This window comes from Crocodylus porosus, unplaced genomic scaffold (genome assembly GCF_001723895.1).
Source record: "Crocodylus porosus isolate Cpor-Errol unplaced genomic scaffold, CroPor_comp1, whole genome shotgun sequence".
Classification (NCBI taxonomy): Eukaryota; Metazoa; Chordata; order Crocodylia; family Crocodylidae; genus Crocodylus; species Crocodylus porosus.
The window spans coordinates 7599655-7613511 of NW_017728923.1; the positions used below are offsets into that span (position 1 = coordinate 7599655).

The 13857-nt window shown below is 50.7% G+C and overlaps 1 protein-coding gene and 1 long non-coding RNA gene across 2 annotated transcripts in view; both read left to right on the forward strand.

Moving 5' to 3' along the window:
- LOC109313473 overlaps positions 1 to 2530 on the forward strand; it is a 13909-nt gene extending 11379 nt beyond the window's left edge. Inside the window, exon 3 of the long non-coding RNA XR_002102059.1 lies at positions 2519 to 2530. This is a non-coding gene — a long non-coding RNA (uncharacterized LOC109313473). The remainder of the gene's footprint in view (positions 1 to 2518) is intronic.
- The window catches only part of ARHGDIG (Rho GDP dissociation inhibitor gamma), a 44711-nt gene extending 33824 nt beyond the window's left edge, over positions 1 to 10887 (forward strand). The window contains exons 4-7 of the mRNA XM_019540161.1: positions 7629 to 7712; positions 8159 to 8235; positions 9049 to 9112; positions 9313 to 10887. Of these exons, the coding sequence (XP_019395706.1) occupies positions 7629 to 7712; positions 8159 to 8235; positions 9049 to 9112; positions 9313 to 9512 (425 nt within the window). The 3' untranslated portion in view covers positions 9513 to 10887. The remainder of the gene's footprint in view (positions 1 to 7628; positions 7713 to 8158; positions 8236 to 9048; positions 9113 to 9312) is intronic.
- The last annotated feature ends 2970 nt before the right edge of the window (positions 10888 to 13857 follow it).

A 13857-nucleotide genomic window follows, 5' to 3' on the forward strand; every position in this document is an offset into this window, starting at 1 on the left:
GGGGGGGAGAGGGGCTGGGCAGCTCCCACTGCTACATGCACCCTGGGAGGGCACAGGGGGCATGTGCCCCCAGATCTGTATGTGGGGTGAGGGTGGGATGCCGCTGTGGGCTCAGGCTGGGGACGGTGCTGGGCTCTTCCCAACTGGGGGCTGGGGCTGAGCCAGGGCTGCACTCAGAGCAGATGGTGACAATGCTGGGAGGCAGGGTTGGGGCGACTATAGAGAATTTTGGGGGTGGCAGGAGGTTGCAGCCCCCTTCCCAGTGCTGCCACTGCCTGCCCTGAGCACAGCCTGGCCCAACCTCCTCTGGGAAGAGCACAGCACCACCCCAGCCCACAGCAGCAGCCCACCCTCACCTCACATGCAGATCTTGGGGTGCATGCCGCCATGCCCTCCCAGGATGCATGCAGTGGTGAGAGCAACCCCTCCCTTGTGCCCTGAGACAAGCTGTCACTCCTTCCCCTCCCCCAAGCTAGACAGACCCTGCCCCATCCCCAGTTCCAGTCTCACTCCCACTCCTTCCCTCACAAATAGGTCATTAGTATCAGCCCAAAACAATTCTATCAGTGTACCCCTAGCTGTAACACCTATATATGTAGACACCAGTCTAAAAAACACTTACTGTGCAGTGACTTACTGCACAGTAAATGCATGTGTAGAAATGCCCTCAGGGAACTTGTAGGCAGAATCCTATAGGAGGTAGGTCTGCTGTGGCTGCAGGGAACAGGACAAGGAGTAATGGTTGTGAAGAAATCCCCTCCCCTTCTCTCTTCCCCTCACTTGGATCAGCCCAGGTGACCCTTATCTCTCTTTGCTATCTTCTTGGTTCAGGCTGGTTAGTCAGGTGATCTGGCCAGCTAAAATTCCTAGGGGGAATGGGGAGGGCTCTCTTCCTTCTGGTGGGCATTTTGAAAGCTGCAAGCAAATGCCCCATGCATGGTGATTTTCTGTAAGTAAAAACCTGGAAACTAGCCAGGAGTTAGGAATTATGTCTAGGCCAGTCAAGTCTTAAAAGGGTTATTATACCCAGTCTATATAAGACTCTAGTTCAGTGATGGGCAAAATACAGCCTGTGGGATGGATCCAGCTTGCCAGGCCATTCTATCTGGCCGGCAGGGTGCCTAAAAATTTAGAAAATATTTATCTGCTCCTGACTGCCTGTCAAAGATGACAGGAGCCAGGGGCAGTAGGACCCAGGGGGAACTGTCATCAGGACACAGCAGCCCAGCCCTGCCTCACCCCCAGACATTTCCCTGCCTTCCTGCTCTCACACGGCTCCAGCACCATGTAGCTCCTGGCTGCAGCCCCAGACTGTGGGAGCACAGGTCTGTGTTGGTACAGAGCGGTGTGTGTATGGGGGAGGGAGAGTGTGTGTGTGTATAGGGAGGGAGGGAGGGACTGTGGGGGGGGCAACTCTGTGTGTGTGTGTGTGTGTGTGTGTGTGTGTGTGTTCGTAGGGTAGGTCCCCCATACACACCCTACCATTCACTTGCACCCACAGCCCCCTCGCACAGCCATCCACATAGATAACCACACCCCACATATCCACACACCCACCCACATGCACCCTTACCCCACCTCCACACCTATCTACCCCCACAAAACTCCATGCACACACAACCTCCGCCAAACCCCACATACCCACACATACATAGCTGCCCCACAAACCTATACCCACCCCCCTCAAAATATATAAGAGCAAAACTTCATTTTAAGCTATTATACAATCACCTCTATGTATATTAAACACATGTAAACCAGGAGAAAAATATTTTTTTAAATCAAATTAATGAATGTTGTAGATGTTTGCATTTTAGAATATAATTTTGGTATTTTTCTGGTTCCGAGACAACAAAACCCCTTGTTGAAAAGAGTACTATTGGGAGCAAGGGGAGGGACTACTGGTGGCTAAGGTTAGGGGACCAGACTTCCAGTCACAAGATGGCAACCAGGGAGTGAGGCACCTGTCAAGGGACAGGGTTACCCATGTGGCCCTTGACAGCTTGCCAAAAGTCAATAAGTGGACCTCTGCCCAAAATAATTGCTTGCCCCTGCTCTAGTTGCTTTTGTTTGCGCAAAGTCTATTCTAACTTCCTCATTCTACCCCCCTCCCCCCACCTGATCAATAATGGCCCCAAGAGTGAGTGAGAGAGAGCATAAGCTTAGGAAGGGCTAGGTACTAGAAGAGAAGGTCTTGTGCCCGGGGTGCAGGAGGAGGGTCCAGTGCCCAGGGGGGACTAGGGTGTGTTGAGGGAAGCTCCAGTGCCTGGAGCAGAGTGGATTTGAATTAAATCAGTAGCGGTGCACTGTTACGTTGGTCTGATAACAGATTGGCACCAATTATAAAGAAAATTGACTATATCAGAAATTGGCCTGATATGGCTGATAAATGCCTGTGCATACACACAGCAACAGCACAGCATGTTGGCAGCAAGGGTCATAGCTGCACGCACCTCTGCAAGCTGCTGGGCTGGTAAGTCCGTTGTGGTGGAAGGGGAGGGGGGATGGGGAAGGAAAGGGGCATGGGGGGCAGATCAGGGCCCCTGTGGTGAGGGAGGGAGTGGGGCTGGGACAGGCGCTGCCCAGCCAGGGTGAGGTGCAGGACAAGCTGTGGCTCATTCAGGGGGCATGGATGGGGAGAGTGGCTTCTGCTGCTGCATGCACCCTGGGAAGGCACCGGGGGGTGTGCTGTCCCAGATCTGCGCAGGGCACTGGTGGGGTGGGCTGCAGCTGCATGGAGCTCTTCCTGGTGCACTGGGGAAGTCGGGGATTGGGCCAGGGCTGTGCTCAGAGTGGGCTGAAGTGGTGCTGGGAGGGAGGGCTATAGTGCGGCTAAGGTGAATTTTGGGGTGGCTGCAGCCACCCCAGGAGCCCCCCTCCCAGTGCTGCTGCTGCCCACCCTGAGTACAGCCTGGCTCAGGCCCTGCTGGTAAGAGCCTGGCCCCAGCCTCAGCCCACAGCTGCAGCCATCCCTGCCCTGCCCACCCCATGCAGATCTGGGGGCACATGCCACCCTCATGCCTTCCTGGGGTGCGCTCAGTGGCAGGAGCCGTCCCTCCCTCCCCCCTCACCTCCTGGATGACCCACAGCTTTGTCTAGCACTCTGCCCCGTTCCTTCTGGACTGTTCTTGCCCCAGCCCCACTTCTCCCTCACCACAGGGGCCTTGATCTGTCCTTCCCTTCCCTTCCCCTCTTTTCTTGCACCACAACAGACTTACCAGCAGGGTGCAGCTCTTCAAGCTGCAGGGCTGCATATTGGAAGTTGCTTGGGACCACAGGGAGGCTGTTAGGAAGGCCAAGGCAGAGATGGAGGTAGGGCAAGCTACCAGAATTAAGGATAATAAAAAGTCCTTTTTCAAATACATAGGAAATAAAAAGAAGGGACCGGGTAACGTGCAGCCCCTACAGGATAAGTTTGGCAATCTGGTGATTGCAGTAAACAAAAAAGCTGATGTCTTTAACAAATTCTTTGCCTCCGTATTCCTGAACAGGGACTGGGACATTGCCCCCACTAGAATTGCAGATGGACCCAGGGGAGGCACCGCCATGCCTAGGGTCAAGGACGACTTAGTTAAGGAATTTTAGAGGGGCTGGATGTGTTTAAATCAGTAGGTCCATATGCTTTTCACCTGAGGGTACTGAGGGAACTGGTGGGGGTCATAGTGGGGCCCCAGGCTCAGCTCTGTGAGCACTCATGGGGCTCTGGCCAGGTACCAGAGGATTGGAAAAGGGCCAATGCGGTTCCCATTTACAAGAAGGGGAGAAAGGAGGATCCCGACAATTATAGGCCAGTCAGTCTTACCTCAGTCCTTGGGAAGACCTTTGAGAACTGTCAGGGAGCACATCTGCAGGGGCCCAGCAGGGGAGGTGATGCTCAGGGGCAACCAACATGGGCTCATTGAGGGCAGGTCCTGCCTGACTAACCTGGTTTCTTTTTATGATCAGGTGACAAAGTCCCTGGACGCAGATGTTGGGGTAGATGTTGTCTTCCTGGACTTTAAGAAGGCCTTTGACATGGTTTCCCACCACATCCTCTTAAAAAAACTAGGTGACTGCGCCATTGATGCCTATACAATCAGATGGGTGGCAATTGGCTAGATGGCCACACCCAGAGATGGGCCTGTTTTCAACCTGGAGGGATGTGGGCAGTGCAGTCCCCCAGGGCTCGGTCCTGGGGCCTGTACTGTTCAACATCTTTATCAGCAATCTGGATGTGGGTGGAAAGCACGCTGTCCAGATTCGCTGACAACAACAAGATGTGGGGTGAGGTGGGCATGCTGGAGGGGAGGGACAGAATCCAGCTTGATCTAGACAGGTTACGGGGGTGGGTGGATGAGAATAGGATGGAATTCAACACAGACAAGTGCAAGGTGCTGCATCGAGGGAGAAGGAATGAGCAACACACGTATAGGTTGGGGAACACCCTTCTTGTCAACACAGGAGCATAAAGGGATCTTGGAGTCACTGACTCCAGGATGAACATGAGCCGCCAATGCAAGGAAGTGGTCAGTAAAGCTAACTGCACTTTGTCATACATTTGCAGATACATTACAAGCAGGTCCAGGGAGGTGATCCTTCCCTTCTATGCAGCATTGGTCATGTCACAGTTGGAGTACTGCGTCCAGTTCTGGGCACTGCATTTCAAGAGGGATGTGGCTAGCATTGAGAGGGTCCAGAGGAAGTTCACTTGCATGGTCAAGGGGCAGCAGGGTGGGCCCTACGAAGAGAGGCTAAAGGGCCTGAACCTGTTCAGCCTCCACAAAAGAAGGCTGAGAGGGGATCTGGTGGCCGTTTACAAACTCACCAGTGGGAATTGGGGGAGGCTCTGTTCCCCTGGGCACCACCTGGGGTTACTACGGATAATGGCCACAAATTGTTAGAGGGAAGATTCAGGCTGGACATCAGGAAACATTACTTTACAGTTAGGGCTGTCAGGCTCTGGAATGGGCTCCCATGTGAGGTGGTGCTCTCTCCTACCTTGGGGGTCTTCAAGAGGAGGCTGCACAGATATTTGGCTGGGGTGATATGATCCCGGCACCTGTTCCTGCCCAGGGCAGGGGGTCAGACCTGATGATCTGTTCAGGTCCCTTCTGACCCCAAGTACTATAATACTAGGAAGTCAGATCAGTATCAGCTGATATGCTTCCTTAAAAATTGACTGTTGGTATCTCTGTCGGTGCACTCCTACAAATCAATTTAAATAACCATTTAAATCCCTGGTCAGGAAGCCTCGCTTTTAATCACTGTTTTCTACAAAAAGTGCATTCTTCTTGTTTGATATTCTTTCATCATTAACTTCTTGAAACTTTGCACTTTTAGAAAAGGGTAAAGGCTTGATTCTGTACACAAACCTGCGAGAGACAGGAAATGCTGGTGGATGGGTAATCAGGTCTATTATTTCTCATCTGCATATACTGCTGTTAACAAGGATGTTATGTCTGGAGACAACAAACTCTCCCTATGCCTGAAGGAAGGGCGTTTGTGCCCAAAAGCTTGCAAAAAACAATTTTCCCAACTATTTAGTTGGTCTAATAAAACGTATCACTTCTACCTAAAGAACCTTGTCTGCCCATGATCTTTGGAGACATAAATCCACAGTTTGAGAACTCAAACATCACAGAGATGCTTAATGGGATCTTCTAGGCTGTCATGAAGTCCCATTGGATAGAGTGGTTTTCTTTAATTTTTACTAATCAGTAGAGGAACCCCTGGGAATCCCATAAGATTGAGCCCCTAATACAGTCCATGGCCTGTTGTGACATGGACTTCTAAAAAGGTTACATGATTATATTGTCTCAAATAGTATATAATTAGAAGTTATAATCCCTATTCCATGATGATATCTTTGAGCTTTAACGTATCTTAAATTAAAACTATCTTTATATGTTTATTTTTTAAAAGAACATCTTAACAAAAAAATTAAAAAGTATGATTAAATCAAAAACATCTGATTTAAATAAAAAGCATATTTTTAATTAAAAGAAAGTTTTTATTTTTATTTACCCTGGCCTGCGGCCTGCCAGAGGGCAGAGTTGCATTAGCAGATCATCTGTGAGGCATGGGAGTGGATACTGGGGAGGATGGAGCCCACAAAACTAGCCCTTAAGGCAATGACCATGAGCACCTCTGATGTGAAGAGTAAGATCAGGCTTGGAAAGTGCTGGGACATCCTCCTTATCAGAAATTAATAACATCAAGGTGAGAAGGGGAGAGGGCCTCAAGGGCTGAATGGTCCCCTGGGGCAGCATGACCACCTCTGGGATGGGCATTTGTTGCAGGGTCCAGAAACACTTATTTGTGATGGCCCAGGGTAACCACAGCATAAGAAATGTGCCAACTGCTGGCCATGTGTCCTCACAGCCATGCTTGGTACAGTGCCATTTAGAGGCTGTTCGCGGTGAATCCGTTCTGTGTTGGGGGCTGTAGTTGCTGTCTCAGTAGACCTGCCAGGGCTTCACCTCAGGCCGGGTCCCTGTGCCAGGTCTGGACTTCAGCTGGGCTGTGTCTCTAGAATGTCCCTTCCAACCAGACTGATAGATAGCTCAGGAGTGTCATGGCACTGACCTATCACTGTAACTCCCTGTCATCTGAGACACGGGCATCTCTGCACAGCAGCAGCCTGCTCATCCCTGGGAATGCAACAGCTTTTTTAAAAATTTTATTAGAAAACAAAAACAGCCAGATATTCTAAAAATGACCCCAACAGAGGCCTCACAGAGGAAGTTACAACAACCAGACAACTGTTAGAGATTACATAGTACAACCATGATAACCAAAATCACGTACCACTTAAACTTATACAAGAGCCAGAATTGGACAATGAGACACTGGTAATATCCCAGCAACAAAAGAACGTGTTTCTTTACATACATCTTCAGTCATATGGTACATATACTAAAACCAAAATGTGAGGTGCAATAACCCCTCCCCTCGCTATCCCACACATAAAGCCCTCACCCACCCACTCCTGCACAGTGTGCCTTACCTCAACTTAACCAATACCTATGCGGGGCTGGAACAGCCCCCTGCAGTCCAGCCCTTATCACAACCTGACATCCCCTTCATCCCTCTTGTCCCCAACCCTGCCTCTATAAAACTTGAGCTTGTGGATCCCTAACTGTAAGCACTCTAACATGGAAAAGCACAACCCCATTAGCGCTAACAGGCAGCACACCTTCCATAGTGCTACTTTCATACACGTGATCAACACCCTCACCCCCCACGTCCTATCTGTTCCCTGGGGATGCAACAACTCTTCTTCACCATGTCATGGGCTAGGCTGCAGGGGATGCTGGAACAGTTTGATTTTTTTTTTTGCCTGCCTGAGGGCCACTCGTGACCATGGCTGCTGAGACATGGGGATCTCAGGCTGGCACTTATCCCCTGGGTAGCCTGGGTATCTGCTCACAGTGACTGCAAGCTGCTCTGTCCATCCCTGCTTGTCTGGTGCCCAGGGATGGTGTCCCTAGCATCTTGGGAAAGGACAAGAAGGTGAGCTCTGTTTCTCAGGGTGCCCAGATGGAGATCTGGCACTGGTGTCACCTCAGGAGACTAATCTGAGCTGTTGGGCAGAGGTGGGGGGCTGTAGCACCCAGATAGTAACTACCATTTCCTGGTTTCTCTTGTAGATCCCAATTTGCCCAATATCCAGGTGACAAGAATGACTCTGGTGTGTGACCAGGCTCCAGGGCCCCTCACCATGGACTTAGCAGGTGAGCAAGGCAGCCTGCTGCGCTCTCCTCACTGGGGCAGGGTATATGGGAGGGAAGCAGCTGAATAACCCCACAGCCACTAGCACACTAAATCTCCAACGTAGGAAAGGTCTCTGCCTGTTGGTGTGGAGGGAGGAGGCTCTGGTACCTTTGGTTTGGATAGGGGTGATCTTGCTTCATGGAGGGGACTGGACTGGGTGACTTCTGGAGGTTCCTTCCAGCCTGGCTTCTCTATGATTCACAAGTGACTTTGGGTGGTTCTGCCTCTGTCCTCTCCTAGTTCATTCCTATTAGTGCCACCCCACATGCCCCCAAAGGGGCTCCTGGCTGAACCCCAGTCCAGGAGGGTCTGCTGGCTGTGCCTGTTGTGGAAGAGTGGGCTAAACTCCACTGGGAGTTTTGACTGGGACAGACAGGCTGAGGGACCTCATGTCTCCCTGGCACAGGTGATCTGGAGGCACTGAAGAGCCAGTCCTTCGTGCTGAAGGAAGGAGTGGATTACAGAGTGAAAATTTCATTCAAGGTGAGCTCACCCTTGCCTCCTGAAGCATGCTTGGGGGTTTGGTGTTTGCAGGCTGCTCTACTCAATACTTGATAAACTTCCATGGAGGCTGGGCCTCTCTGGGACAGTGGCAGTGCTACTGGAGACCCCATCTTGGAGGAAGGATCTCAGTTCTGTAAGGTCTGCATTGCTTGTGTACCCTGGACCCCTGCTAGCCAGCACAGATCACAGTCCTCCAGAAGCCGGGCACTGAGACTCGTAGTTTGCAGGATGTTCCCGCAGAGGCTTTAGTGCTCAGCTTCTGCTGGCATTGCCTGCTGCTTGTTCCTGTGGTACTTCCTACAGTGTGCCTTGCTACCTGTGCCTAGTGGGTGCTGCAGGTTGGCAGTGCACGTGCAGCTTGTGATTCTTTGGACCTGGCGGAGCTGCAAAGCCATGCACTGTGGAGGCAGTACTGGGACTCCTGCCATCCTGCTACCTACAAACAACTCCATTGGTATGTGTGTCCACTGAACTGGATTCTTCCTGTCTGGGGCTAAGCCCAATGTGAGTGGAGGGTGGGGAGGATTGCACAGTATGGTGAACAAACAGGACACTAGTGCAGACCAAGGCCCTGCATATCCAGTTACAGTTACATTCCATACAAATAACATTTGTGCTTTTCCAAATGTCTCCATGGTAAAAGGCCAGAAGCAGAAACTTAGCAAGCTCTAGCTGCTATTCTTCTTGGCCAGTCTGCAGCAAGGTCCCCAGTGTGAGGCACAAACCCATCCAGCAGGCACAGTGTGTATGTGATGGCATGAATCTGTATCACCTACCCTTTCTCTCTTCCAGGTGAACAGGGAGATTGTCTGTGGATTGAAGTATCTGCACCACACCTACAGGAAAGGTCTGAAAAGTGAGTTTGGGTGGTTGTCCGGGCCAGGGGAGCGGGGTTGGGCTACCTTGCACAATGTGGAGGTCCTAAAGTGCTGGGCATGTGTTGCAAGGCCCTGTGCCATCACGCTGTCCTACCCTTTTCAATGTATCCCTGCTGCCACTGAGGGTCATCTCCAAAGCAGTCACTCTTGTTGCTGTTTCCCCTCTCTCTGTTCTCAGTGGATAGAGACATCTACATGGTGGGGAGCTATGGGCCCCGAGCTGAGGAGTATGAGTTCCTGACCCCTATGGAAGAGGCCCCCAAGGGCATGCTGGTGCGGGGCACCTACCACATCAAATCCTTCTTCACCGATGATGACAAAACGGATCACCTTTCCTGGGCATGGAACCTCTGTATAAAGAAGGACTGGAAAGATTGAAGCACCTTCCCACTCCCTCCCCCTGCAGTTCAGGCTCCAACCTTAGTATGAATTTAGGGACAAACTATCCTTAATGCAAACAAAAAGGTCTCAGACCACTTCCACCACAGGCACATGGTTCTGTAGGATACTCCATTTGCAGAGCCCCAGCAGACAGCACACAAACCCCATTGCTCTGCACTCTGCTCTGGGCCGTCAGGTCATGATGCCAGCTCTGCCTACAGTCTGCCAGTGCCCTGGTCCTCATGCGGTTCTTTGATCTGCATCCTCCTCTCATCAGAACAAGCTACAAGTTGTTGCTAACAAGTGTCCCATCCTGGTCCTGGCTCAGAGCTGGGGAGGATCAGACACCTTTTCCTGCTGCATGCTGCAGACTAATATAGCTTAGCCTGCACTTTACGAAGGACTAGGGAGTGCAGTAGGACCTTTTCCCCCAAAGGATAGTTCAGGTCCCTCAGGGGAGAGAGACTGTTGCTGTCCATCAGGGTTTTCTTCGAGCTGGGTCTATGAACATGGCAGTGTATGCCAGATGGGGGTGGAAAAGGGGCTTACTGTGCCCTTGGTTGCAGGTGGTGAGGCACAAGGTTCTTCCAGACAGCTGCTCCCAAAGCTCAGGTGTGCATCCCTGCAGCTGCCAATCACATTGTCTGCAGCAGCTCAATGTGGTCTCCTCCAGACAAGCTTGGTGTTCCTGGGCAGGGGCCTTGCATGAGTTGAAAAAGTGCCCTAGGGAGGGGTGCCTAAGTCTGTGCTGGGCAGAGAAGCAGCTAGTGTCTGCTCCTCGCTTATCCCAGCACCTTCTGCTGATGGTTAGAGTGCCCTATTGTGTGCATAAAACCCTTGTCTGTCTCTTGAGCAGTGCTCCTTAGTGTCCCAGCAACAGCTGCTCCTCCACCCTGTGGACGCTCTAGTTCCACTCCTGACCACCCCAGCATTGCCATGTAGCATGCCCTACTCTCTAACAGAGCCAAAGGGCCTTAGCGTGTAATTCATATTAAGGTGGGGGCTCCCTTTAGTAATCAGACCCCAGAGGTCATGGTCTTTGTAACCAAAGTTATTTTTAATTGCTGTTTTTTTTTTTAATACTGATTCTCCTGACTCATCTCCTGTGGCATCTCCATTGCTAGGTCTGTAGCTAGTTAACCTGTTGTAGCTCTGTGTGAGGGTCTTCCTGGCTGTGTATGGACCATGCCAGCTCAGAGGGGCTGGGGCCTGCATCTGCTATCACACCCCCTGACCTAGCTCTGATGTATGAGTGTGTTCCTGTAGGATGCCCTAAACACTGCTGTATTGGCCCTTTCTGAACTGTACTGATGATAACACTGGCTGTGCTCTTAGTCATTACCATTAAACCTTACAGACATCTCTCATTTGACTGACTGGCTTTGCCTGTGCTTCATTCACCAGCCAACTAGGCACTGTGGAGAGCTGGGGGCCAGAGCAGATGCTGCACCCATTACTTTACTGCAGTGCCAGGAGCTAGGGCTGTGTGAAAAGGAAGCATTTCGTTTCAACCAGCGTTTTGATGTTTTGACAGAACAGTATTTTGTTTCAACTTTTGTTTCAAGTCGAAACAGCTGTTCTGTTTTGTTCCGTCGAAATGTTTTGCCGTTTTGACCCTGTTTTGACGTTTCACCCATAGGATATACTGGGGAAGGTGGAAACAGGCTATAACTTTGTCATTTCTGGACAGATCTGGACGAAACTAGCAGGAATTGTAGCCCCTTATGAGGGCATGATGCATGCCAAGTGTCACAAAGATAGGTGAAGGTGGTTCAGAGAAACTGCACCCCAAAATGTTGAGAGCAAAAACTCACATGACGTGTATGTTAAGCCACAGCAGGGTCAAAACTGCAGGCTTTCTAGCCCCTGCTGAGGCCATGAAACCTGCCAAGTTTCAAGAAGATAAGTACAGGGGTTTGGGGGGAACTGCATCTCAAATTTGTGAAAGCAATGCTCATGTCACATGTATGTGTTAAGCCACAGTGGGGTCAAAACCACAGGGATGGTAGCCCCTGGTGAGGCCACAAAACCTGCCATGTTTCAAGGAGATAAGTGCAGGGGTTTGGGGGAAACTGCACTTCAAGCTGCAGACAAGCAAAACTTGTGACATGGGTGCTCGTGCACCTGTGTCTGTCTTGGGGCACTGGGGGGCGGAGGGGGTGGGGTGGAACTACTGCAGGCCTGGCTCCTAAGCTACTGTGTTGCCAGTTACCAATCAGTCGTGATTCACTCAGGGACCAGTTCAATACACAGTACCTAGCTACTACATAACGACTTAACGGCTATGGATTAACACCTACAAAACCACAGACAGACTAAGGAGAAGAAATAATCAATACAAGACAGAGACAGAGACAGTCAGTTGCACAAGTACCCGTCACAAGTGTTGTCTGTCAGCAGCTAGAGATGCAGGGCCCCAGAACCCCCCTGCACGGATCTCCTTGACAGCTGGCAGGCTTCGTGGCCGCAGCAGGGGCTAGCATGCCTGCAGTTTTGACCCTGCTGTGGCTTAACACATACACATAACACAAGTTTGGCTCTCAAAATATTGGGGTGCAGTTTCTCTGAACCCCCTGCACCTAACTTCTTGAAACATGGCACGCATTATGCCCTCAGAAGGGGCTACCGTTTCTGCAAGTTTTATCCAAATTTGGCCAGAAATGACAAAGTTATAGGCTTTTTTGTCCTTCCCCATTATAGCCTATCAGCGAAACGTTTCAACTCGCCTCATTTCATTTTGAGGCTGTTTCGACCATATCTGTTTTGTTTCGATTTTGCTGTTTTGACCTTGAAACAGGTCAAAACAGCGTCAAAAACAAAACTGGTGGCGAAATTTTGCACAGCCCTACCAGGAGCCAGAGGGTCTTCTGCAATCTGCAGAGGATGGAAAGAGGCAGCAATTCTTGCTTTTAGGATGGGGGTGCAGCCTGGATATACAGGTCTGAGCTTGCAATGGAGTTTTGGGCCTGCACTTTCTCTGAATAAATGGGAGTCCTCAGTGGAAGCTGGAAGGGAAGCCTGGCCACAAACTGTATATTCCTCGCCTGAAGAAGGGCTCTAGTCCCATTTCTCCATTAAGTAGGCTGAGTGTGGGGTCTGCTGGAGAGCAGCAAATGTTTCCATTGGTACCTGGCCAGGGCAGGCACCTCCATGAGGAGAGCTTGGGGAGGCTAATGTCATTCCTCCCCAAGGCTAGGGTGTGACTTGTGTTTCCCCCAGGACAGGAGGAAGGTTGCAGCTGGTGGGGCCATTTCTAGTAGTGCCAACCTGAGTGTTCAGAAAGTGCAGGGTAGGTCCCAGAATCTGAAGAGTGACTTTAAAATTGCTTCTTTTGAGGATACATTGGGATCTTTGTTTGGGCCTCCTGGTTTCTGAGCACTCAGGAGCACTCCATACCTTGCTCCCAGCTTTGCTATGCCCGGCTTTCCCAGGGGTTTGCACTGTCTGGAGTGGGAGCTGAGCTGTGTCCTTCCCCAAAAGCCCCATGTGATTTAAACAAAACACCATGGCTAAATACAGTCAAAAAGCCCAAGGCTGAACTGATTCAGTTGTCACAAGTTAATCTTTGCAAGTTAGTCTATGCTGTGTAGATTGAACCAATAAGCAAGTGAACAGACATTTACTTTTGATTCTGGAAATGCAGCCACATGTCTGCAGTGGCCGAGGCCAGAAGCTGGGGCGTGCTGGAACATACCTCCCTACTTGGCTGGACCAGACATCTTGAGCAAAAGCTAACCCATTCACCTTGCAAGGGGGTTTGTGGGGGAGGTGCAAAGCATCCTGAGATGCTGGAGGACTGTGCGTTAACTTGAATCTGGAGGGATCTGGGACAAAAGTTCAATAAACCAATTTAACATAAATCAGTTAAGTCTGAAACTACATCCATTCAGGTTTATCTTAAACTGGGTTTGGCCATTTTGAAAGTGGTTTATGTGCACTGGACTTCTGTTGTGTTTCAGATTTGAACTGGTTTCCAGTCATTTGTACTGGTTAATATGTAATTTCTGTCCCTTGCCCACGTGTTCCCACCTGAGCTGTCTCCTGTCTGTCTCAACCTGATGCCAGTTTTGTATGTAACACTGTTCAATCCAGGCCATGGAGCTGTGAGGGCCATATAGGCACTATGATTCCTGGTGTGCTGGGCCCAGGAACCAGCCTGCCTGCTACCTCTGGCCTGGCTGAGGCCCCTACTTTCTCTGCTCACCACAGCCAAGCTGAAGACATGCCCTACTGCGACTCTTAGCCCAGGGTTCTTCGCTATGTGGGTGGAGGGGGATCCACAGCTGCCCTCTCCCAAAGCATCCTGGGTCTGCTCAACCTTGAAATAAAGCATATATAAGGA